This window comes from Danio aesculapii, chromosome 9 (assembly GCF_903798145.1).
Source record: "Danio aesculapii chromosome 9, fDanAes4.1, whole genome shotgun sequence".
NCBI lineage: Eukaryota > Metazoa > Chordata > Actinopteri > Cypriniformes > Danionidae > Danio > Danio aesculapii.
The window spans coordinates 50,209,201-50,235,754 of NC_079443.1; the positions used below are offsets into that span (position 1 = coordinate 50,209,201).

The following is a 26,554-nucleotide window of genomic DNA, read 5'->3' on the forward strand; positions in this document are numbered from 1 at the left end:
CACACACAACTTTTATAAAACGCTAATTCAATAATAATAAACAAATCTGAAATGCATAATCTGGCAACAAAAGTAGGCATATATTGAATGCATTATGAGCATTAAACAATATTCATTCATTCATTTTCTTTTCGGCTTAGTCCCTTTATTAATCCAGGGTCGCCACAGCGGAATGAACCACCAACTTATCCAGCACCTGTTTTACGCAGCGGATGCCCTTCCAGTTGCAACCCATCTCTGGGAAACATCCACACACACTCATTCACACTCACACACTACGGACTTAGCCGCCCCAATTCACCTGTACCGCATGTCTTTAGACTGTGGGGGAAACCAGAGCACCTGGAGAAAACACATACGAATGCAGGGAGAACATGCAAACTCCACATAGAAACGCCATCTGACCCAGCCGGGGCTCAAACCAGCGACCTTCTTGCTGTGAGGCGACAGCATTACCTACTGCGCCACTGTGTCACCCTCTTAAACAATATTTAATGCAGTAAATAATATTACAATTACTGATTTATATTAATGTAAAAGTAAATGTTAAAAAATTACAATCAATATGTAGAAAAATGCTTTAGAAGTAGCTAGCCTAATTGACTAATGTTGACAAATGGAACCTTACTGTAAAATGTGACCTTTGCATCTACAACACATTAAATGATAATTATAAGCCGCAGTGTTTCCTCTAGGATTTTTTCCAGCTGTGGTGGCAGACTCTGTTGGGCCATACACAGGTCTACCGACTACCTGCGGCGTTATTTCATTGACAAATGTAGTGAGCGTAGTATTACAAGTCGAGATCACATTCGTGTAATACGAGCACGTGAATCTCTGTGCTCGAGCGCCGATTTCCTCTGCACAAAACTTCTTGCGCGCCTTCAAATACACGCTTCTCAAGCGCAGATCTTCTTGTGCGCTCTCAAATAAACACTGCTGAAGTGTTATTTATGTTTATGTAACGAGTATGTCTCCAAAATTTATTAGATTTGCTAGGAATATTTGTGAATGTCTCCAATAGACCTACAATAGACCTGAAGTAAAGTGAAACGGTTATAAACTCCAGCAAGATAAAGTCATTGTATGCAGAACCGTAGACCTTTATCTGTAAGTAAAATATAATAATGGAAACTGTGTTCATCATAACTGAAAGCTACGTCATGTTTGCTGGCCTCACGCACCTTGTCTGTTAGCACGTCACCTTAAAGGGTTAAACAAATAACGCACAGCACTACTATGATTTCAGAAAAGTTCACGCTCTTATAATTCACTTACCTTTTAATATGTTTTGGTGCGATTATAACCCGTTGTTAAAAAAAACGACTGAGTCAGTGTCAGTAGCCTAGTGGTACTGCGCTAACAAATAGCACCAACATGCTCACGGTAACCTGAGTTCGATTCCCTGCTTGAGGTCCTTTGCCGACCCTTCCTCTCTCTCTGCCCCCAATGCTTTCCTGTCTGAATTCTCTACTGTCCTGTCATAATAAAGGTGAAAAACCCCTAAAAAAATAGTAAAATAATTAATAAAAAAACAACTGAATGTTTTGAATGAGAAGCTGTAATGTAGCCGTGGCATGATGAATTTCAGTGTGGCGCCCCGTCGTGGAAGAATGAATGTAGCGGAAACCATGCGCCGTGTAACTCTATTTCCTCTCACATTGTAAAGCATTTTAAAATAAAGTCAGTATTTCATGTCCATTTATGTATGTACAGTTGAAGTCAGAATTATTAGTCCCCCTGCATTTATAAATATAATAGTCATTCATAATAGAACTCATTTCTAATAACTGATTTATTTTATCTTTGCCATGATGACAGTAAATAATATTTGACTAGATATTTTTCAAGATTCTTCTATACAGCTTAAAGGGACATTTAAAGGCTTAACTGGGTTAATTGGGGGAAGTTTGGGTAATTAGGCAAATCATTGTATAATGATGGTTTGTTCTGTGGACGATCGAAACAAATATTGCGTAAGGGGGCTAATAATATTAACCTTAAAATGGTTTAAAAACTGCTTTTATTCTAGCCAAAATAAAACAAATAAGACTTTCTCCAGAAGAAAAAATATTATCAGACAATACTGTGAAAATTTCCTTGATCTGTTAAACATCATTTGAGAAATATTAACAAAATAATAATTCACAGGAGGTCATATTTCTGACTTCAACTGGATGTGATAGGAATCACTGCAATAAGCCCAGAAAGCGAGCTGATTCTCACATGCTCTCACAGAAGCGTGCCAGTGTGCTGGGTTTCTCCTGGTTGCGTCTCTGTCTGAACCAGCGTTGGATTGTCCTCACGTCCCAGTCCAGCTGCTTGGACAAACCCTCTAACCGCTTCTCATCGGGGTGCTGGAAGACCAAATCACACACAAACATGTCACCTCAGAGATCTGCCTCTGCTAGAGCACAACAACAACAACAACAAAAAAACACTTGAGTTTGCATTAAAGGTTTTAAATTTCATTACATGCTCATTTAAAAGTGACCAGCCTTAAATGTTATTAATGGATTGAATTTACGTTATTAGTGTTTATCAGCTGATAGATATGGGCCAGTAGGGGCCTTCTGAAGTTAACGAGAATTATTTCAACCATAGTATAGTCTTATGGATTATGAATTTTTTAATATGTAGGAAACAAAGAGTTAGAGTAAATGGGGCACTATCAGACATCATTAATATTCCTATAGGCTCTCCACAAGGCTGCGTACTTTCTCCCGTTCTTTTTATATCATATACAAATGATTGTCAGAGTACACAGGAAAATAGGCACTTGGTTAAATATGCAGATGATACGGTGCTTTTATCTTTGCTTTCTCACTCAGACCAGGAATATGGTCCAGTCCTGCATGATTTTACTGTATCTTATGGTGTAATAAAATGAAAGTAGACCTGAATGTGTCAAAAACCAAAGAAATGCTGATTAACTTTGGCAAAAAAACACCTGCTCTCCAAAAGGTGCTAACCAATGACACACAGGATGAGGTTGTGGAGGAATATAGGTACTTAGAAACAATTATTGACAACTAGTTGAAATTTGATCAAAACACACAGACAATTATTAATAAGGCTCATCAAAGACTGTTTTAATTGCGGAAACTTAACTCTAAATGTAGAGAAAGTTATTCATAAGACCTTTTATAATTCATTTATTGAGAGTATTTGGTCTTTTTCCTTTATTTGTTTTTCTTCACTGTCTATAAAAAACAAGAATCGTCTTCAAGGTATCATTCATTTGTGCTCAAAGATTTTGGGAGTTCCCCTGCGAAGTCTTGCATACTATTATGAACAGCAGGTGTTGAGGATGGCACATAAAATACTAGGAGACATTACACACCCTTTAGATAAACATTTTGAGTGGATGCCCCTTGGTCGATGTCTAAGGACAATAAGATGTTCCACACGTACGTAATAAATGTAGTAAATCGATGGATTATTGTTAGTTTTTTCTTTATTTATTTATTTTTTTTGTACTTGATGTTAAGTGTTGATGTGTCATTCTTGTTATATGTGAAGCACCACCATGTTGGAATGAATTGCCCCAAGGGGATTAATAAAGTTTTTAAACTAAACTAAACTAAACTAATTATTTATATTGTCTATTAAATTTGCCATTACTTGTATTTTATTACCGTCTACCTCTACCCAACCTTAAACCCAACCGTCACAGTAAAATAAAAACAGATCCGGATCTAGAGTCTCTATTAGTGAAGCTGATTAACCATGTGGATGGATGATAACAGCCTTCTGAGTCTACTAGTAGGTGGAGAAGGCCCCTACTGGCCCATATCTATCAGCTGATAACCACTGATAATGCCTATTCAATCGAGTGATAACATTTGAAGCGGGTGAAATGACTCTTTCCCCTCCAGCGTTTTTTATTTACATTTTTTTTAAGTTGCCAGCCACCGCCAGCATTTTTGATGATTTTAACTTAAATTTGACGCCACTCATAATATTTTCTGATACAAATATATAAGTATATTATATTTCAAAATAAAATAACAAGCCTCTGCTTTCAAATAAAAAAACAACCAACATTTTATTATATCTTCATGTGTTGATGTTTTATGCCCTATTAAATCCAGGTAGTTTTCATCAAAAATGCAACATTTTTGACAAAATGTTTTTCTAAAAGTAGTGTATTTTCAACATATATAGTATATAATCCACACACAAATACATACATATACACTACCTGACAAAAGTCTTGTCTCCTATCCAAGTTTTAGGAAGAACAGATAACAACTTGATTTCTAGTTGATCATTTGGTATAAGAAGTGACTTTTTTGAAAGGCAAAGGCCTCTAGATTACGCTTATTTCACCAAAATAAAATATGATCATGTCTTGATTTTTAATTATTTTAATTTTTATTAATTAAAAAATATTTATTATTCAAACAAAATATCAATAGCAAAGACAACACAAATACACACACATATTAAGTAATGTTGACAAATGGAAACACTGCAGAACGTTACCTTTTTTGTTTGTCACTAAAAATATAACCATTAGCTGTGCAACTAAAGTTTTCTAACATTAGTAAATCATTTAATGTCAATATTTTATGTTGACTTATACAGTTGAAGTCAGTATTATTAGCCCCCCTTTGAATTTTTTTTCAAGGAAAGAAAATTTGAGCAAGGAAATTTTCACAGTATGTCTGATCATATTTTTTCTTCTGGAGAATTCTTATTTGCTTTATTTCGGCTAGAATTCGGCTAGAGTTTTTAATTTTTTAAGGTCAACATTATTAGCCCCTTGAAGCTAAATATTTTTTTGATAGTCTACAGAACAAACCATCGGTATACAAAAACTTGCCTAATTACCCTAACCTGCCTAGTTACCTAATTAACCTAGTTAAGCCTTTAAATGTCACTTTAAGCTGTAATGAAGTGTCTTGAAAAATATCTAGTCAAATATTATATACTGTCATCATGACAAAGATAAAATAAATCAGTTATTAGAAATGAGTTATTAAAACTATTATGTTTAGAAATGTGTTGAAAAAATATTCTCTCAGTTAAACAGAAATTGTGGAAAAAAATAAACAGGGGGGCAAATAATTCTGACTTCAACTGTACGTGGTAAGAAGCAATCTAAAAAGCAGGATAATATACAAGATTTTTTCCAAAGGATGAAACAGAACCCTGCACTTTGGCAATAAATAAATGAAAATAAAAGCTTCCTCTTTTTGACTTCTCTCTCAATGAACATCTGCTTAAATATATTTCACATCAGCTCCATAACTATCAGTAATGGCTTTTATCCAACGCAATCAGATTCCAATTAAAACGCTGTGTCCACTAACATGATTTCCCCCTGAGAAAACACTTTTCAGATTCAGACACGGATTCATAAACTGTGCTTAAATGCTGGAGAATCTGAACATTTGTGAAGGTAACTTAGCTCAACAACGGTGTCTAAAAATAGTGGCGGTGCGTCAGTGCACATGAGCTCTGATAAAGCCCCGCACGTCAAAGAGCCGCTATCACTCTGCTTTTACAGCTCAGAGACTGTCATTACCTGTACATTTAGAGCATTTGCTTTCTTTGAAATACAAGAGCTGAAAAAGTAAACGTCACTCGTCTTCTATTACAGAAATGTTGTGTAATAGGACTATGCAGAAGACATCGGTGAGCAAATCAAGGCAAAAACTAGTGTAATTCTGTTATAAATGAGATTGTTTTTGTTTTTACTGTAATAAGTGTATTATAAAATGTAAGAAAAATACTGTATTAGTTAATATAAAGTAATGTTTTCTAGTCACTGTTAAACATTATTAAGTAAATTAGAAAATCCCTGTGTTGGCGTGGGTTTCCTCCAGATGCTTCTGTTTCCCCCACAGTCCAAACACATGCACTATAGGTGAACTGGATAAACTAAATTGGCCGTAGTGTATAAGTGTGTGTGTGAATGTGTGAGTGTGCCGCTGGAAGGGCATGCGCTGCTTAAAACATATGCTGAGTAACTGGTGGTTCTTTTCGCTGTGGCAACCCCTGATAAATAAGGGACTAAGCCGGAAGGAATGAATGAATGAATGAATGAAATAAGGAAATTACCTAAAGCAATATTCACCTTCGGCTCACCTAGTCTCAATCAAGTTTGGTTTTTGGGCTTTCATAAGAAAAATTTTGAGCACCCGTTCAATACACTCTCAGAAAAAAAGGTACACGGTGGTACAAATAATGTTCCTTAAGGACCAGTTTTGTACCTTTGTAAAAGTTGTACCTTATATGGTACAGAAAAGACCTCTTATGATACTGTTCTGTACCTTTTATGGTACAACTGAAATGAAGGTGCATAACTGTTCTCATATAAAAGGTACACCAGTGTTGGACTATTCCTTCTTTATTACAATAGCTATGTAAATAAATATGACTGGAAAGGCAAAGATGATTTTCTGAATAATTTCCATATTAAAACATGAATCATCATTTAAAAGCTTATGCTTAAAGAAACTCATAAAGATTAATTATTAAGTTCTATAACCTCCTAGAGCTTGAGTGTCCACATACGTGGACATCACATTTGAGCTCTTAAGTGGCTATATAAAATACTTTGAATGTTTTATATTTTGTTACAGACATATAGTGTCATCCTGCAAATGTTTTGCAGCATATAAAATGTCCTAAACACTATTTTTAACTGTCCAAAATAAGAAAAAAAATAGTTTTTACTCTTTGATAGTCAAAACATGTTCAAAAAACATTTCTATGTTAAATAAGCATTAAAAAATTCAGGAAAAGGTGTTTCATGTCATTTTAGACCACGAGTCCACATATATGGACATCATTTTTCTCTAAAAGGACATCATATCAAAAGATGATACTTATGTTTTTATTCTAATTAGGTTCCAATAAGCACAAATAGCAAAGAGAAATTAAAAATGCATGTAAAAAAACACCTTAGGCCTAAAGAGGTTTTTACAAAACAACTGGTAAAACAAAACTATAGATATTGTAAACTAAACATTTAAAGGGGTGGTCCACTACAATATCATATTTTAAACTTTAGTTGATGTGTAATGTAAAACAGCATCTCTGAATGCAAGACCCTCAAAGTTCAATGCAACGCGAGACCTTGGTTTTTACAGAGTTAGCTTAGCAAAGCCTACAATGAACGAATTTTGGGGACTACAAAAAATACTTCGGGGCCCGTGAGATCACAAATGTACTTTTACCGCGCTCACACACTGCGCAGCTAAGGGTAACGTAAAAACAGTTGTTGTACCGAGTACTAGCTATGTTATCTATTGAATTACCCAGTAAATTGTATTTTTTAACACCTATTGCCACCCCGACTCTAAACCAAACCATCACACTGTACTAGTGTCACCGTCACACTGTAATTATTATTATTGTCATAAAAAATGCTGCTTTATTAATGTGCATATCGCACTTCTGGCCGGCCGTATATCCGATCTAAACTCACCCCATAAGGTTGACTGACTGTTTACACAAAAAGCGCGTGCTTGTACAGGCGTGATGTGGAGCCGATCCGCAGCACATTATGACACATGATTAATCAGAGTTACTTGAGGGCGGGCCTTTCAGAGGAACTAGGAAATATATCAGTCGTTTTCATGTTAGCTGAGTAGCTGTACATAATCAAAGTGAGATTTATGAAAAAATAAGGTGATTTCCTTCAAGTGAAACATGAGCACACGTTGCTTTGCATCTTATAAACACAACCAAGCCTTAAAATTACATTCTGGACCACCCCTTTGGACCACCCCTTCATTATTGATATCCACACCATTTGGTGTTTGCTTTCCACTACGCACGTGAGCTGGCAAAGGTTCTGGATGTGCAGTGTTCATGCAGACATTTTACCATTGTGAATTTCTCGTTACAATACTTTTGCACAATTCTATTTCTAATTTAAAATTGAGTAAATTAAAGTCACTTTAAAGTGATTACAAGAGTATTGTGTGAAAATTGGAGCAAAAACTGTTTCATATTGTATTGGTGAATGTGTTTCTGTACCATTTTTGTGAACAGGGTTGTGAAATGTTTAGCAAAAAAAATCTTTTGATTGATGTTAAAGTGTTTTTTATTGTAAATGGAAAAGCTGCATTTACACAAAAAGAAACTTATTTAAAAATATTGTTTAATAAGTGAAGTTTAATATCTTAAACTAATTTCGAGAGGAGTACGTGCTCATGATTAACCCAGCTGGCTCATATTAGCTAATCACAATCCTCCAATCAAAGCATCATAAGTTCCTATATATAGATCCTCTTTTCTCTTTGCAACTATCTTCGTCTTGAAGAAACCCCCCTCCTCCCCTCCTTCCACCTTTATCCAGTATAGGTGGCCCAGCGACCAGCAGGAATTCCATCGGCTCTGGCTCTTTGCCATAGCATCCAGCAATTCTGGGTGGAGCTGGCACGCGTCCACAGGGGTTTTCCCGGGGTCCCCCGGTTTTTCTCAAAGCCAAATACGCTCTACATCATAGACTACCCAAACTCAAGTCTGTTCTACTAGACATCTCGCTCTCAGGGAGTTCATCTTGGCCTTAGCTGCGGGGGAGCCTTGAGATCGCCCTGAGCTCAATCTCCCCTCGCCCCGCAAAGGGAGGGAGCCCTGGATTCGAGGATCCCTTGAGCTCAGGGCTCTCTCTCCCGGGACAGCATGCCAAACAAGCTTTGTAAGTCATGAGCTAAGTGTGAACTCTTGAAATGTATTTGATATTTTATATTTACTGAGAATAAATTGACGTATTTTGGATAGAGTAAAATGCCTTTAAATAGTTCTTGAAGGAACACATTTGACACTGTTAAGGTACAAAGTGTCTTGCCACTGTAGCGGTACCTTCATGGATCAGATTTGTACCTTTGATGAAGCTACAATATTGTATCTGCAGGTTTCAAAAACCAAAGGTACACTTTGGTTTCCCATGGTACAAATCACGTCCTTAAAGGTACAAACTGCAATGGTACAAATTAGTTTCTTTGTCTTAAAGTACAATTCTGTTCCATAAAAATGTCCTGCCCCAGTGACAAGGGTTTGTACCTTTGTTGGTACAGCATTGTACCATTTTTCTGAGAGTGTATGATCTGCTTTAGTTCACAAGTTAAACTCTGTCGACCTCAAAATCAGTATCAAGGGCTGCACAATATATCGATATGGCAATGTGTGTATCAGCAATAGTCACATCGCAGGACTAGATTATTTATTAAAGATTGAGATATTCATTCATTTTCCTTCGGCTTAGTCCCTTTGTTCATCAGGGGTAGCCACAGCAGAATGAACCACCAACTTATCCAGCATATGTTTTCAACCACGGATGCCCTTCCAGTTGCAACCCAGTACTGGGAAAAGATTAATATATTATTATTTTTAAATAATTGCTGCTTCAGCACAATCTACATTGTGAAAGCGCTATATAAATCTGCAGACTTTTTACAGCTGCATTACCCACGTGAATTGAAACTGGCTCACTGAATTTTATTTCTTTATACTTTCTGTCATTTAGAAAAGCAGTAAACCACTCAGACCAGTGTTACAGTGGTTTGCCTAACCCTCTAAAAGCAATAAATCATCTTTAACCGTAAGAAACATGGTTTTTACCTTGGTGATGGCAGTGAAGACCTTCTCCAGAATTGCATTGGGCTGAGCTTTCTGCGGTCCATTGGCCTGGATTTTCAAACCCAGCGCACACGGCCTCGCAATAAACCTACAACAACCAATGACAAAGACTTTATCAGATCTACTATATCATGTGATTTCAATTCCTGCCAGCTTAATTCTGCAGGTCTGACAGGCTGCATTAAAAATCAATATTCAAAAGAGAAGCTCAAAAGTAAATGCCCACAACAACAGCGACTAAACAAATCCTCCAGTTTGCAATATTCAGGGCCGGGTTTTCTTGATAACGATGTATCTTGGCTCTTAAGATCGTTCTGTACATGCAATGATACGAATGAGGGTTAATATAAATAATCACTAAACACCGTGCTCTGACACAAATTAAAGCGCTCACATTAAGATGGCGTTAGATGTGTCGTCTCCGAAGCTAAGCGCGCACACACACAGAGAAGCATGCGGTTTCGTTCGCGCTTTTAAAAGCATGAATGATGTGCATCCCATGCTGCAAACGTTACATGACAGCACATGCTTTTAGTCATTTTTCACATGGAACTGAGCTTTGCAGAGCAACAAATGTGTACAACTGGAAAGGGGGCGGTATATGACGCAATAATCGTTTATCTCGATTAATGTTTATTCATAATCGTTAGAAGCCAAAATCGAAATCGGATTTTCAATTAATTGCACAGCCCTAATGAATGCTCATTGCAACTCCACATACGTTTCCCAAACCGGATTGTGCCGCACCTGGACTATCACTCGTAGAAAGACTCAAAGTACAACCCCATCGCACCACATCTGATAAAGTTCTAAACATTGACTATGTCTACATGGACATCAGTAATCTAAATATTTGCCTTAGTCAGAATAAGACAATAATATGATAAAGATGTTGACATGAGTTGCTTTTTAAATGTACATTTCATAATCTCGTTTTACATGTTTAGTAGATAGTTCGTACTAGGGGTGTAAAGGATCACTGTTGATCCGTGATCCATATGGATCACAACCCATGGTTTGAAACCAAGCGGCAACTTCTCGCTGTCAGCTGATTCCGGCTGATTAGCTGCTGAACTTGCCAAATACATCATATTTTTGTTTTGTTTTATGTGGCTTTACACAGTCAGTTGCCTTTTGTAATTATTTCCTACAATTATCAGATAATATGGCATGCAGTGTGCACTTAATTGTGCTCACAAATCATTCATGTGGCCTCCATTTTCCATGTGAGTGAAGTTATAATCATATATACCATATATATAAATGTATTTGTTTTACTTAAGATCATTTATCATTCATATTTTCTTTAGACCTGTAATGCACTCCAGAATCTCACAGATTGATTAGCTGTAGGCTCTAGAACAGTCATCTGAAGCATTGTCATGCAGTTTTATGCCTGGATATCATAAATAGCCTTCCATTTACTAACACACACTATATTTGAAGTATTTGGAAGTATTCGGGTTTTCACGTCATAAGATCAATGCTTAGTGGCTCAAATTATTACAACAGTGTTTTTAAAAGACTAAACACTTTATTGATAAAGTGTACAGCCAAGTACACGTGGTTAGAACACAAATGAGTCGCAGGTAATGAAGTATTAAGCGGTTCTCTCAAAGAAAGCCTGTCTAAGCAAATGCTAGCAGGCATCTGTATCTCCGATCATGCTCCGCCTCTTTGCCCTTGTTTTGTATTCCCCGGTCAGTGCGATGACATGTGGACAAAATGGTTGGCCACGCCTACTTGTAGATTCTTTTGCATTCTTCAGAAACCTATAACCCATATCTTTTACAGTCTATGTTCGGAACGCACGTGACCCGCGGATTAATAACTTTTTTGAACTTGTAGGTTAATCCAACATTCATAACAATTGGAGAGAGATTGCCTCCCACGTCATTCAAATCACGTTTATGAAAGCATTTTGGCTTCCCTCTAAAATTAAAGGTGTTTTAAAGTTAAAAGTGAAGGTGTTTTCTGTCACTTTGTTTAGCCTGCACCGTTTAAGCTGCACAATTAAACATTAAAAGAACGCAATCTCAATTCAAACCCACGCAACATGAATGATAAATGATAAATGATAATGATTTGCATATGTTTATTAATCCTTCGAAGAGCTGCATTCAAATCTGCATTTGATCAAGAGAGATTTAGTTTTTACACTTATTCAGTTAACAAACAGTTAAATAACACAGAAGTACTGGGAGGACAGTTTATAGTTCAGATATAAACACTGATGTTTATAGTAAAGATTAAAATCTCAGTTTAATGGAACTTGAGGCTGGTGAATGTTGCAGCAGTTACATTGTGCAACCAACAGGTGGTGACAAAAAACCATCAAAATGATGTCACTGAATAGGTTTTCAAAAATGATCCACCTATAATGAAACATGAAGTGTAGTGTGTGAATTGCTGAATCATTAATTGAAAATAAATATGATATGTTGTACAAGATCTTCGATTTCTATATTTAACATTATCAGCAACAGAAGCAAAGATTATTTTTCGTATTGAATATTTAGCTTTTTTTTCTGCTGGTTCTTTTTTGATTTTTATTAACATTACAGGTTCTAATATCTGTTTGCTAAAACTGGTCCATTTACGTTTTGTTCATTTGTTTTTCAGTTTTAAACTAAATAAAGGAAACGGATGTTTTTCATTTTTTCTTATGTAAACTAAGTTTATATATATATATATATTAGTGCTGGGCCGTTATCTGCGTTAATGGCTGCGTTAACGCGAGACTGAATATTTCAGTCATGCCGTTGTGACAAACTAGGGTCTTAGACGCAAATAAGGGGTAAGGACTGGTGAGAGTGTTATAGAATGTAATAACGCTCGCCAAACGGAAAGAAAAAAAAACTTCCGCATTTCGCGCGCGCGTGTGTGTTTTGTGTGCGGTCCTTTACTGACAGCCGCCTGTGTCTTGGATCATGTCGGAAAATATGGCGAAAAGTCCTACATGACGGTAATAGTTGGATTGCAGTATTTACTTCAGTAATGCCACTAATATATGCATACTCCACATGTCTTAATTCCATTTCTGTTCAGTTCAGTTATGACTTTAGTCGCATTAAGGTAATCATAATTAAAATCGTATTAAAGTATTGTTGCCCATGTAAACATGCAATGTTTGACACACCGTGAGGGCTCTGTGAACTTGGCATTGAGAAGCAGCATTTTCTGTATGTACGTACATCAAAAGCAAGTATGAAATCGCTGTTTAGAGCTTATGTAGTCCTACAGTTTAAAATTCATGTTTAACTGAATAAACAGTCAGTAAACACAAGTACATCTTATTGAACATAATTTATTTTCATCACCAATTATCATAGTAAAACAGTTTCTCAAGCAGTTTGTGATGCATTTTGTAAACAGGAGATGAGCCCCTGGTCTAATGCATCACCTGGCTCGAGAAACCCGTTCTCAAAGACTTATTATTTGGGTAGCACACATATTCTGAATGCCTTTGACAGAATTTGAATGAGCCATTTTAATCTAGATTAATCTAGATTAATTTCAAAATTAATCTAGATTAAAAAAATAATCTATGCCCACCTATAATATATATATATATATATATATATATATATATATATATATATATATATATATATATATATATATATATATATATATATATATAATTAAATAATAATAATAATAAAAATCGTGCAATGGCACAAGCTCAAATTTGGTTGACCAATCAGAGGGAAATGGTTGTTTCAGCACCGCCTACATGTGTATAATGAATTTTGTCGTGTATAATGAAAGTCGTTTATCCGTTTTCCTACCCTAAACCAAAAAACGAAAATCAAGCCAAAATCTCAGGGGTTTTTTACGTTTTTTGTGAGCAAAAGAAAAACTTGTTGTTTCATTATAATAATTGTTAATTGTATAATAATTGTTTCATTATTCCCTTTACAACTGAAAAACAAGTGAACAAAACATACACAGACCAAAACCAATGCTTTTTCCAGTAATTTTTTGTATAAATGGAAAGCAATTGACATTTGTCTCCTTTTTTAGCTAATCTGAAAAATGGTCTGTAACTCAAAAACCATACTGTGATCCGAACCGTGAGATTTGTAATCATGTTACACCGCTAGTTCATACATATATTTATATAGACAGTATATAAAAAAATATTAGTTGCACTTTTATATACACTACATGTTCATATGTTACACCGCTAGTTCATACATATATTTATATAGACAGTATATAAAAAAATATTAGTTGCACATTTATATACACTACATGTTCATATGTTACACCGCTAGTTCGTACATATTTATATAGACAGTATATAAAAAAATACTAGTTGCACTTTTATATACACTACATGTTCATATGTTACACCGCTAGTTCATACATATATTTATATAGACAGTATATAAAAAAATATTAGTTGCACATTTATATACACTACATGTTTATATGTTACACCGCTAGTTCATACATATATTTATATAGACAGTATATAAAAAAATATTAGTTGCACATTTATATACACTACATGTTTATATGTTACACCGCTAGTTCGTACATTTATTTATATAGACAGTATATAAAAAAATATTAGTTGCACTTTTATATACACTACATGTTCATATGTTACACCGCTAGTTCGTACATATATTTATATAGACAGTATATAAAAAAATATTAGTTGCACTTTTATATACACTAAATGTTCATCTGTTACACCGCTAGTTCCTACATATATTTATATAGACAGTATATAAAAAAATATTAGTTGCACTTTTATATACACTACATGTTTATATGTTACACCGCTAGTTCGCACATATATTTATATAGACAGTATATAAAAAAATATTAGTTGCACTTTTATATACACTACATGTTCATATGTTACACCGCTAGTTCGTATATATATTTATATAGACAGTATATAAAAAATATTAGTTGCACATTTATATACACTAAATGTTCATATTTGGCCGTATATCAGATTAATGTATAGGACTGCGTTTAATACAGGTGTAATCTGCCATAACTAGTAAATTAGTTACGCATTTGTAAAATAACTAGCGTAATTTTCAGATCAGTTGCACAATCATTTTTATCATATACTTTAGGCTTACGATGCTTTTGTGAAATGGGTTTTGCCAAGTCTTCAGATGAAAACCACAAGAGCCACTTGTAAACACTTTCTCTTTATGCAGCTGAATGGTTTCTTCTGCAAAGCTCCGATAAACATCTGTGTATTACAAAATAAAGAGCTGCTGATCACAGTAACTGCATTAAAGTTGCTATTGTTTTGCTAATGTAATTATATATGTTGTTGATCTGATATTGGGAATGTTAAAAAGACGAAAACAAGCTGAAGAAGCATTTCACGGGTTATTGCTGTATGCTGTACATTTTAATACCCTTATTCTAAAATCATGTATTTCATTTGACAAAATAATAATCCAAATATGTTTGAGATGGGTGTCGCGGTGGCGCAGTGGGTAGCACGATCGCCTCACAGCAAGAAGGTTGCTGGTTTGAGCCCCGGCTGGGTCAGGGGTTGGCATTTCTGTGTGTAGTTTGCATGTTCTCCCCATGTTCAAGTAAGTTTCCTCCAGGTGCTCTGGTTTCCCCCACAGTCCAAAGATATGCACCTTAGGTGAATTGAATGAGCTAAATTGGCTGTAGTGTGTGTGTGTGTGTGTGTGTGTGTGTGTGTGTGAATTTGAGAGTGTACACTCTCAGGAATAAAGGTATGCAAGTTGTCACTGGGGTGGTACCTTTTCAAAAGGTACAAATTTGTACTTTAAAGGTCCATATTAATACCTCAAGGGTACATACTAGTACCTAAAATGTACAAAAGGGTTCCTCAACATTTTTTAGGTATTAATATATACATTTGAGGTACCAATATGGAGCCTTTAAGTACAAAGGTGTACCTTTTGAAAAGGTACCACCAGTGGCAGCTCGCGTACGTTTATTTCTGAGAGTGTATGAGTGTATGGGTGTTTCCCAGTACTGGGTTGCAACTGGAAGGGCATCTGCTGTTGTAGGTTCATTCCGCTGAGGTGACCCCTAATAAATAAGATACTAAGCCGAAGGAAAATGAATGAATAAATAATGATCCATTTATTTTTGTCTGAATTCTTTTTTTATTTTTGGTGGTCAATTGATTCCCTTCATAACCTGTTAATCTTTTAAGAGGTTTAAAATGAAACTTTGGTCATCCATTACTCATCCTCCTCTTGTTCTGAACTTTAATAAAGGTCTTCTGTTGAAGAAATACTGAAGAATGTTGGGGAAAACAGTTATTGACTTCAATAGAATTGTTTGTTCCTGCCAGTCTTGGGGATAACACATTACAAGTACCTTGAGTTACGTAATAATATTATTTTCTAAGTAACGAGTAATACAACGCATTACTTTAAAAATTAGTAATGATATTTGAGTTACTTTTTTAAAAATGTAATTGTTTTGCAGTAATAATAAATACCAGATTGTTGTCATATTAGAATGAATAAATTCAGCTTTGCGCCACATTTATTAACATTTTACAATATAATCAAATAGAAACTCCATATTTTAAACTCTAATAATATATACAAAATGTTGGCTTCTGAATCATATTACATTTAAAGTACACAATGGATTATATTTATTATTTATTACTTATTTATTATTTATTTATATTATATTTTATTTTATTAATTATTTTATATAATTATATGTTATTATATCTAACTTTCTATAGTCATTCAGTGTAAAAATATACATATATTTAAAATTAAACATCACATTCTGACCTGTACTTATTGAAATATAAATAAAAGTGGCAATCATACATATTTAAACAAAAAAAACATCTTGTATACAAATAAAACCTAGTGATTTGAGGTAAAGTATCACAGTATAAAGATTTAAAATGACAATTGATGAGTATTTTAGTGCTTCCCTGTAATCCTTAAATAAAGTCATCAAATGATTCTTCATATTAATGCGAAATGAACTGAAAGGACCGTGACCTTGTCTTCAAATTCTGGACACGAGAAGTGAGATGGAAGTGGAGGTGACAGCAGACAATTTTAATGAGCTTTCGCCACTTAATTAATAATCTCATCCAATTAAGAGCAAAAATGCAATGCAGTGCAGAAAGGATTCAGAAGTGATTCTTATATAAAGCTAAAAGGTTATGAAGTCAGCGGGCAGATTGATTTGTGGCCTGCACTCTGTTTGCTTTGTGGAGCTGAAACGCCGTAAATGGGCTGTTCCTCATCATAAAACGTATAACGATTCTACAACAGAGGATGAAAGAAGACGATAATGTGTGCTCTTTCCACAGAGGAAATCCAGCGATGTCAAAGTAAAAACCATGACAGATTATCAACAAGTTTAGTTTTGGACACTGATTTTTTGTTTATTTATTAAAAATAACAAAAACAAAAACACCCTCAAAAACACCCTCAGTAAAACCATTATTGAAAACAAGATGAATTTTGTCAATATTTCACATTCCTAGTCTTCAACATTAAAGGGTTAGTGGGTAACACTTTATAATAACTACACACTATAAATCATTTACTAAGCATTAGCATCTAGCGAATTCATTATCTGTTAAGCATTAACGCTACATTAATAAACGTTAGTAAGCAGTTTATAACTGCAGCTACAAATGCTGTATTTGTGACTTAAACATATTTATAATGTGCTTAATACTTATACTTTCATACTTTGTTAATGATTTATTTTTCATTACTAAATTAAGTATTGCATTATTTACAAACCCTTTGTATTTAAAATTACTTGAGGGTTTTTAGGATAATTCAGAATGAGTTAGTAAATGATTAATAAACTATTGAAATCAACATTTATAATTCTTATTATTCAGGCATATATTAAGGGTTACTATGTATGTTAATAAAGGCTTTATTAACTCAACTTCATCTAGTTTTGTGACCTAATCTAAAGTGAGGACTAATTATGCTATATAAATCCCTTATAAATGACAAATAAAGGCTCAGTTAAATTCTAAACGGGAAAAATGACATTATTCATTCCTTTTCATTTAAAGAGACACAAATAAAACTGTACTTCAAATGAAAAATAAATCTTTGCAACCTTATCTACAATAAAATAACTACAGTTTAAACATCGCATCTTATTATATTGTTAAGTTATTATATTGTTGTTGTTGTTTTATCCAGTTTTATGTCATATTTTGACACTCCGGTTATTTGGCAATGTTTAAACTTTACAGTAACTTTATTTTTTAGATAAGATTGCAAAGATTATTCTTCATTTGATTCTGAGCCTTTAATTGTCATTTATAAGGGGTTTATAAAGCATAAATAGTCCTCACTTTAGATTAGGTCAGAAAACTGAATGAAGTTGAGTCAATAAAGCATTTATTAACATATTAGTTAACTATTAGTATATGCCTGAATAATAATATATATAAATGTTCATTTCAATAGTTTATTAATCATTTATTAACTCATTCTGAATGATCCTTAAAACCCTCAACTACTCTTAAATACAACTGGTTTGTAAATAATGCAATACTTAATTTAGTAATGAAAAATAAATCGTTAACTAAGTATGAAAATACAATTATTAAGCACATTAAAGATATGGTTATAAGTCAAGAATACAGCATTTATAGCTGCAGTAATAAACTGCTTACTAACATTTATTAGTGTAGAGTTAATGCTTAACAGATAATGAATTCACTAGATGCTAATGCTTAATAAATGATTTATAGTGTGTAGTTATTATAAAGTGTTACCGTTTAGTTCACTCTAAAACTAATATTGACTCACTATTTCCTCAAGTGTTTCCAAAAAGTTTCTTTCCTCTGTTAAAATATGTTTAAGAAAGCTGAAAACCTGTAACTGTTGACTTCAATAGTGGGAAAAATAAATACTACGGAAGTCAATGGTTACAGGCAGGGGCGTCGCTAGACCCAATTCACTGGGGCACGTGCCCCAGTAAAAATCTCCAGTGCCCCAGTAAATGCATTGAGATATGATTTACTTCATATGCAAGTGTATTTATTAAGAGTGGTAATTCCGAAATAAAGACGTCATTCTCTATGTGCAACCGAACCAACGCTGGTGAAAGCAGTGTAATCAAAAAGCAAACTGACGCATCTCCGCGTGTGCGCAGAGAACACGCGCGCCTCTCGCACGCGCTGCTCTTCTTCTGAGAGTCCCGGTAGTAAACATGTGCGTCAAAAAAGCAGGCTACCTGCTTGTTACGCGCCGCTCATGCGTTGTAAAACCAGCGTAACGGCCTTTTTTGTTTTGCAAGTGGACAAAACTAAAGTTTAAACAATATGACGGTGATACTAAGCACGCCTCCTGATAGATTGTTTTTGTATGAAGCAAAAGGGAGGGATGAGGAGTCAGGGAGGTAAGACTTAACAAACCTAATTCTCTGCCTTGTGTCAAGTCTACAACAGATAATTCTATAACACATCTTTTTTTTGTATTGTATTGAATTGTCAATAGAATTTCATTCATATTTGTGCAAAAGTAATTTCTTAAATGATCTTAGCATATCACTCCAGTTGTCTTAACATTGTTTTCCAGTTACATTTAAGATTATTTTGAAGAATAATTGTATAATAATAAGAATACTTTTATTTATAATAAATATAATATACATATGTATATATATGTGTGTGTGTGTATATATATATATATATATATATACGTGCCCCAGTACATGGGGGTATGTGCCCCAGTAGAGCTTTATGTCTAGCAATGCCCCTGGTTACAGGTTTCCAGCATTCTTCAAAATATCTTCTTTTGTTCAACAAAGAAACTCATAAAGGTTTGAAACAAGTAACGGGTGAGTAAATTTTCCTAAAATTTTCAGTTTTGGGTGAACTGTCCTCTTACAATAACCATTATAATAAAAGAAAAGCTAGAAGCTCCGTCATCCTCTCTAGACTCAGTCCCAGAGGAGAGCCTGACAGAATATTTCATATTTTAACTATGAAGAGCAAAATTCAGCTGGAGAGATGTGAAGAACTCTGTCAGATGAAGGTGAAGAGCAGATGGTCTCCGGCATACATAAACACCAAACCTGACACTGCTCCGTCCCACAGGGAATATGGCAAAAACCCTGCTTTTGTGACAACGAAAGCCAACACATTTGCAGATGTCAAAGATCATCATAGAGCAAAATTAATTTTAGAGTGTTATAATCCACTGGAGGGTGGCACGGTGGCGCAGTGGTTAGCACTGTCGCCTCACAACTATAAGGTCGATAAGTCGAGTCCCAGCTGGACCAGTTGCTGTTTCTGTGTGGAGTTTGCATATTCTCCCCGTGTTGGCATGGGTTTCCTCCGGGTGCTCTGGTTTCCCCCACAGTCCAGACATATGCGCTATAGGTGAATTGAATAAGCTAGATTGGCTGTAGTGTATGTGAGAGTGTATGGGTGTTTCCCAGTGCTGGGTTGCAGCTGTAAGGGCATCAGCTACATGAAACATATGCTGGATAAGTTGGCGGTTCATTCCACTGTGGCGACCCCTGATAAATAAAGGGACTAAGCCGAAGTAAAACAAATAATATAGTAATGTTTAATAATATACTGTATTTTTCCACAAACAAATGCATCTCAGTAAGAATAAGAAAATAATTTAAAGAATATATCATATAAGCTTTTAATCATACGTACATTAATGCATGCAAAATATGGATGAGAGATTTATTTTCACTCTCAACAGCTATTGAAATATTCCTGCGCATATTTAATCAGCATATTCAGCAAATCAACAGTGTGATGAACTGCAAAATGTAGGTCATGAGACTCTTAGAAATGTAGGCCATGGCGTTTATTTTAATGTTTGTAAATATTCTAAATAAGATGACCCAAAATTATGATTTATAGAAACATATATCAGTCACCGTTTGCACATTTAAATAAACCACGATGGTGTTTTTTCAATGTTACATACATTTGCATTCGGGCTGCACAATATATGGTTTCAGCATCAATATCGCAATGTGATCATTTCCAATAGTCACGTTTGAGGATATGCAGTTCATTCATTCATTTTCCTTCAGCTTAGTTCCTTTATTTATCAGGGGCCACAGCTGAATGAACCGCCAACTTATCCAACATTTGTTTTACACAGCGGATGCCCTTCCAGCTGCAACCCAGTTCTGGGAACATCACTCTCACAGTCTTTGGACTATGAGGGAAACCGGAGCACCTAGAGTAAACTCACGCCAACACAGGGAGAACATGCAAACAGCAGGGGGAGTTCTTAAGATCTACCTGAGCTCAAACTCCCCTCTTGTCCTGTAAAAGGGAGGGAGCCCCAGGCTCGAGGATCTTATGAGCTCAGGGCTTTCTCTCAGGACAGCATGTCAAACACACTTTATAATCAATCATCAACTAAGTGTGAACTCTTGAAACTACAATGATGTTTTATCAGTTTCTTAGATTTGCATAGTGTAATGCATAATAGGAAACATACTGGTGAAATGTTTTTAAATAAGATCACCCAAAATGATGATTTCTATAAGCATATAGCAGTCATCTTTGTTTAAATAAGCCACGATGGGATTTTATCGATGCATTAAACATTTGCATAATATGAACCATAATATAGTTTATTTATTGTCTCTATTTTTTATGTTTTTAAATAAAATTATTAAAATAAATAAATATAAAAAATAAGTGGTGGATTTGTTGATGATTCATACATTTGCATAATATAATGCCGGCAGCTAGCTCTCTGCAACTCTCACATGGTCGCCCACTGAAGCTAAGCATGGCTGCGAGGGTCAGTACCTGGATGGGAGACCACATGGGAAAGCTAGGTTGCTGCCGGAAGTGGTGTTAGTGAGGCCAGCAGGAGGCACTCCTAGGACTCTATGCTGCTCCCCGTCGTAAATAGTCCCAGGATGTCCTTCGAAAAAGAGTAGGGTTTTAACCCCGGCATCTTAGCCAAATTTGCCCACTGGCCTCTGTCCATCATGGCCTTCTAACCTTCCCCATATCATAATTGGCTTCATCACTCAGTCTCCTCTCCACCAATCAGCTGGTGTGTGGTCTGGCACAATATGGCTGCCGTCGCGTCATCCAGGTGGATGTTGCACACTGGTGGTGGATGAGGAGATTCCCCCCTATGTGTAAAGCACTTTGAGTGTCTAGAAAAGCGCAATATAAATGTAAGGAATTATTATTATTATTAATATTAATGCATAATAGGAAACATTTTGAAGTTTTTTTTGTTTCTAATTTTGCTGTTTTTGAATAAGATTATCCAAAATTATGATTTATATGAGCTTCAAGAGTTCACACTTAGATATTGTTTGACAAATGTTAGCAGGTTTGGCATGCTGTCACGGGAGAGAACCCTGAGCTCGGAGATAGTTGAGGGGAGTACGAGATCAGGTGGTTCTAGAGAGCTCCCCGTGGTAAAGGAGGAAAGGAGGAGAAGGGGTGGATGGGGGGTTTCTTCGGAAAACGAAGATATTAGAGTAGTTCTAGCTAGTCTACTTATAGTGCGTTGGGATTGGCTAACTAATGAATGTAGATGGGTGGCCAGCTGCAGTCAATCAGATCACGTGCTCCTCTCGAAATTAGTTTGTGAAACTTTACATATAGCAGTCAACATTTGCAGATTTAACTAAACCACAAAGGAGTTATATCGATGTTTTATAAATTTGCATGATATAAAGCATAATAGGAAACATGCTAAACTTTTATTCTTTTTATTTTTGCTCTTTTTAAATAAGATGACTCAAAATTATGATTAATATGAGCACATAGAGTCACCATTTGCAGATGTAGATAAACCAAAGTGGTGGATTTGTGGATGTTTCATACATTTGCATTATATAATGCATAATATGAAACATTCTGAGTTTTTAATATTTCTATCTTTGCTGTTTTTAAATAAGATGACTCAAAATTATATACCAGTCAGCTCATGCAGCATTAAATAAACCATGATGGTTGTTAAATGTTTCATAAATTTGCATGATATAATGCATAATAGGAAACATACTAAACTTTTATTCTATCTATTTTTGCTCTTTTTAAATAAGATTATCCAAAATGATGATTTCTATAAGCATTTACCAGTCATCTTTGTTTAAATAAGCCACAATGTGGTTTTACTAAACCTTCAATAATTAGCATAATATAATGCCTAATATTTTTGTTTCTATTTTTAATGTTTTAAAATAAGATCCCCTAAAATTATGACTGATATAAACATATAAACATAGCAACAATGGTGTTTTAACCTTTCATGCATTTGCATGTCATAATGCATAATAGGAAACACACTGAACTTTTATTTTTAAAATAACTCTATATAACTCTATTTTTACTGTTTTTAAATAAATTCACCCAAAATTATAATTTATTTAAGCATATACTAGTCACTTTTGCAGATGCAAATAACCCACAGTGATGGATTTATCTGTATTATACATTTGCATAATATAATGCAAAATAGGAAACATACTGAAATTTTTATTTCCTATTTTACTGTTTTTAAATAAGAAGCATTTACAAGTCATCTTTGTTTAAATAAGCCACAGTGAGATTTTATCGATGCATTAAACATTTGCATAATATAATGCATAATATGAAAATTATTGTTTCTATTTTCAATATATATATTTTTATTAAATATAAAAAGCGGTGGATTTGTGGATATTTCATACATTTGCATAATATAATGCATAATATGAATTTTTTTTGTTTCTAAATTTGCTGTTTTTGAATAAGATGATCCAAAATTATGATTTCTATAAGCATATAGCAGTCAACATTTGCAGATGTAAACAAACCACAGTGGAGGATTTGTGGATGTTTCATACATTTGCATTATATAATGCATAATATGAAACATACTGAGTTTTTATTCTTTCTATCTTTGCTGTTTTTCAATAAGATGACTCAAAATTATATACCAGTCAGCTTATGCAGCATTAAATAAACCACACCAGTGTTTTATCAATGCTTCATTCATTTGCATAGTATAATGAATAATAGTAAACATATTGATTTGTTTATTCTTTTTATTTAGCTGTTTTTAAATGAGGATGCAAAATGATGATTTCTATAAGCATTTACCAGTCACCTTTGTTTAAATAAACCACTATGGGTTTTATCACTTCATATAAAAGCATTTGCATAATATGAAGCATACTATAGATTTTATTGTATCTATTTTTAATGTTTTAAAATAAGATCACCCAAATTATGACTGATATGAACATATAAACATATATCAGTCAACCTTTGCAAGTTTACATAAACCACAATGGTGTTTTAACCTTTCATGCATTTGCATGTCATAATGCATAATAGGAAACACCCTGAAACTCAACTATTTTTACTGTTTTTAGATAAAAATCACCCAAAATGAGTTATATAAGCATATACTAGTCACTTTTGCAGATGTAAATAAACCACAGTGATGGATTTACATTTTATACATTTGCATAATATAATGCAAAATAGGAAACATACTGAAATGTTTATTTCCTATTTTTACTGTTATTAAATAAGATAATCCAAAATAATGATTTATATAAGCCTATAACAGTCATCTTTGTTTAAATATGCTGCAATGGGTTTTTATCGATGCATTAAACATTTGCATAATATAATGCATAATTTGAGGCATAATATAGTTTGTTTTTGTTTACATTTTATTATTATTTTTCTTAACTAAATCTAAAAAAGCAGTGTGTTTGTCGATTTTTCATACATTTGCATAACATCATACATAATAGGAAACATACTGAGTTTTTATTCTTTCTATTTTTTTAAATAAGATGACCCCAAAATTATATACCAGTCAGCTTATGCAGAATTAAATAAACCATGATTGTTGTTAAGTGTTTCATAAATTTGCATGATATAAAGCATAATAGGAAACATGCTAAACCTTTATTCTTTCTATTTTTGCTCTTTATAAATAAGATAACTCAAAATTAAGATTAATATGAGCATATAGCAGTCACCATTTGCAGATGTAAATAAACCAGTGATAGATTTATAGATGTTTCGTTCATTTGCATAATATAATGCATAATAGGAAATATATTAATTTGTTTATTCTTTCTATTTTTGCTCTTTTTAAATAAGATGATTCAAAATTATGATTTCTATAAGCATGTAACAGTCATCTTTGTTTAAGTAAGCCACAATGGGATTTTATCGATGCATTAAACATTTGATTAATATAATGCATAATTCATTTTCTTTTCGGCTTAGTCCCTTTATTAATTTGGGGTCGCCACAGCGGAATGATCCGCTAACTCATCCAGCATTCGTTTTATGCAGCGGATGCCCTTCCAGCTGCGACCCATCACTGGGAAACACATACACACTTATTCACACACACATACGGACAATTTAGCCTACCCAATTAACCTGTACCACATGTCTTTGGACTCCGAGCACCCGGAGGAAACTCACACGAACGCAGCAAGAACTTGCAAACTCCACACAGAAACGCCAACTGACCCTGCCGAGGCTTGAACCAGCGACCTTCTTGCTGTGAGGCGACAGCACTACCTACTGCGCCACTGCGTCGTATTAATGCATAATATGAAACATTATAAAGTTTTTATTGTTTCTATTTTATTGTTTTTAATTACAAAAAATGTCAAATAAAATATAAAAAGTGGTGTATTTAATAATGTTTCATATATTTGCATAATATAAAGCTTAATAGGAAACATACTGAGTTTTTATTCCTTCTATTTTTGCTGTTTTTAATAAATAAGATGACTTAAAATTATATACCAGTCAGCTTTTGCCACGATGGTTATTTAATGTTTCATAAATCTGCATGATATAATGCATAACATGAAACATATCGAACTTTGTTCTTTCTATTTTATGCAACAACAAAAACATATATATATATATATATATATATATATATATATATATATATATATATATATATATATATATATATATATATATATATATAAATAAAAAGAGAGGCAGGTTTCCTTTGTGACAACTTGCCCCGTTGAGTAACGTGACAACATAGGCTATACCCCAGTGCTGCTGTGGGAGTCTGTGGGAGATTCTCAAACTTTAAATCAGCCACAAAAGCCTTCACACATAACCCAAAATAGCTGACACCCCTAAGACCGATCTAAAAACAATACACTCACACACAAAAAGCACTGACCTACTTTCATCAGTCTCGTTATTGCAGAAGATGGCCCATAATGCCATAATGCGTTCCTGTCATTGTCCTACTTCATATTAAGATACAAAGCCAATATGAAGGAAGGAACACAAAGCTGTCCGATCATCATCAGCATCAGCATCACTATATAAACCAGCAGCATCTTCAACATAGATGATGATGATGATGATGAAAAAGCGACACTGGACGTACCTCTCAAAGACCAGTCGGATCATAAACATGCAGAATGCTAAAGGACACGCCAGATAGAGATCCTCGGCTTGGGGAAAGGTTGAATCGTCTGTGTTTTTCAAGTCAGCCCAGGTTACATTATGCGGGAGCCAGAAGCGCTCGTTCCAGAACCACGCCAGAATCCCTGCCATTTCCAGCGGATCCGATGGTGTGTTGGTGCTAAAAATGCGGAGTCCGATGGGGGAGTCTCTTATTCACGGCTGGATCTTTTGCAGGTCCAGTGTGAGGGTGATGGTGGTCGTGGGGGTGATGATGTTGGTGATGATGCACCGCCCGTTTCTGTTCAGAGTCTCCGCTGTTTCCCAATGTAGGGAAGTGGAACGCGCACCTCAAGCTCCGCCTCCTACTTCGCGCTGATTGGTTCTCGCGCGTGTCAATCATCTAGCCGTCTCTTAAAGGAACAGACGGGGGAAATAATAATATGATACTGCACTTTAAAGGACAAGTTCATAATACGTTTTTTTTTTTAAACTGCTAATAATACCTTAGGATGAGTATCCCCAGGTGGAAGTAGAGAATAGAGAAAATAATTATCGTAG

General features: G+C 34.6%; 1 protein-coding gene across 1 annotated transcript in view; it reads right to left on the minus strand.

The window, feature by feature from the left end:
• The window catches only part of cers6 (ceramide synthase 6), a 78,859-nt gene extending 52,562 nt beyond the window's left edge, over positions 1 to 26,297 (minus strand). The window contains exons 1-3 of the mRNA XM_056464916.1: positions 25,977 to 26,297; positions 9,583 to 9,688; positions 2,227 to 2,357 (exon numbers count right to left, since the gene is read on the minus strand). Coding sequence (XP_056320891.1) covers positions 2,227 to 2,357; positions 9,583 to 9,688; positions 25,977 to 26,146 — 407 coding nt within the window. The 5' untranslated portion in view covers positions 26,147 to 26,297. The remainder of the gene's footprint in view (positions 1 to 2,226; positions 2,358 to 9,582; positions 9,689 to 25,976) is intronic.
• Positions 26,298 to 26,554: the final 257 nt, after the last annotated feature.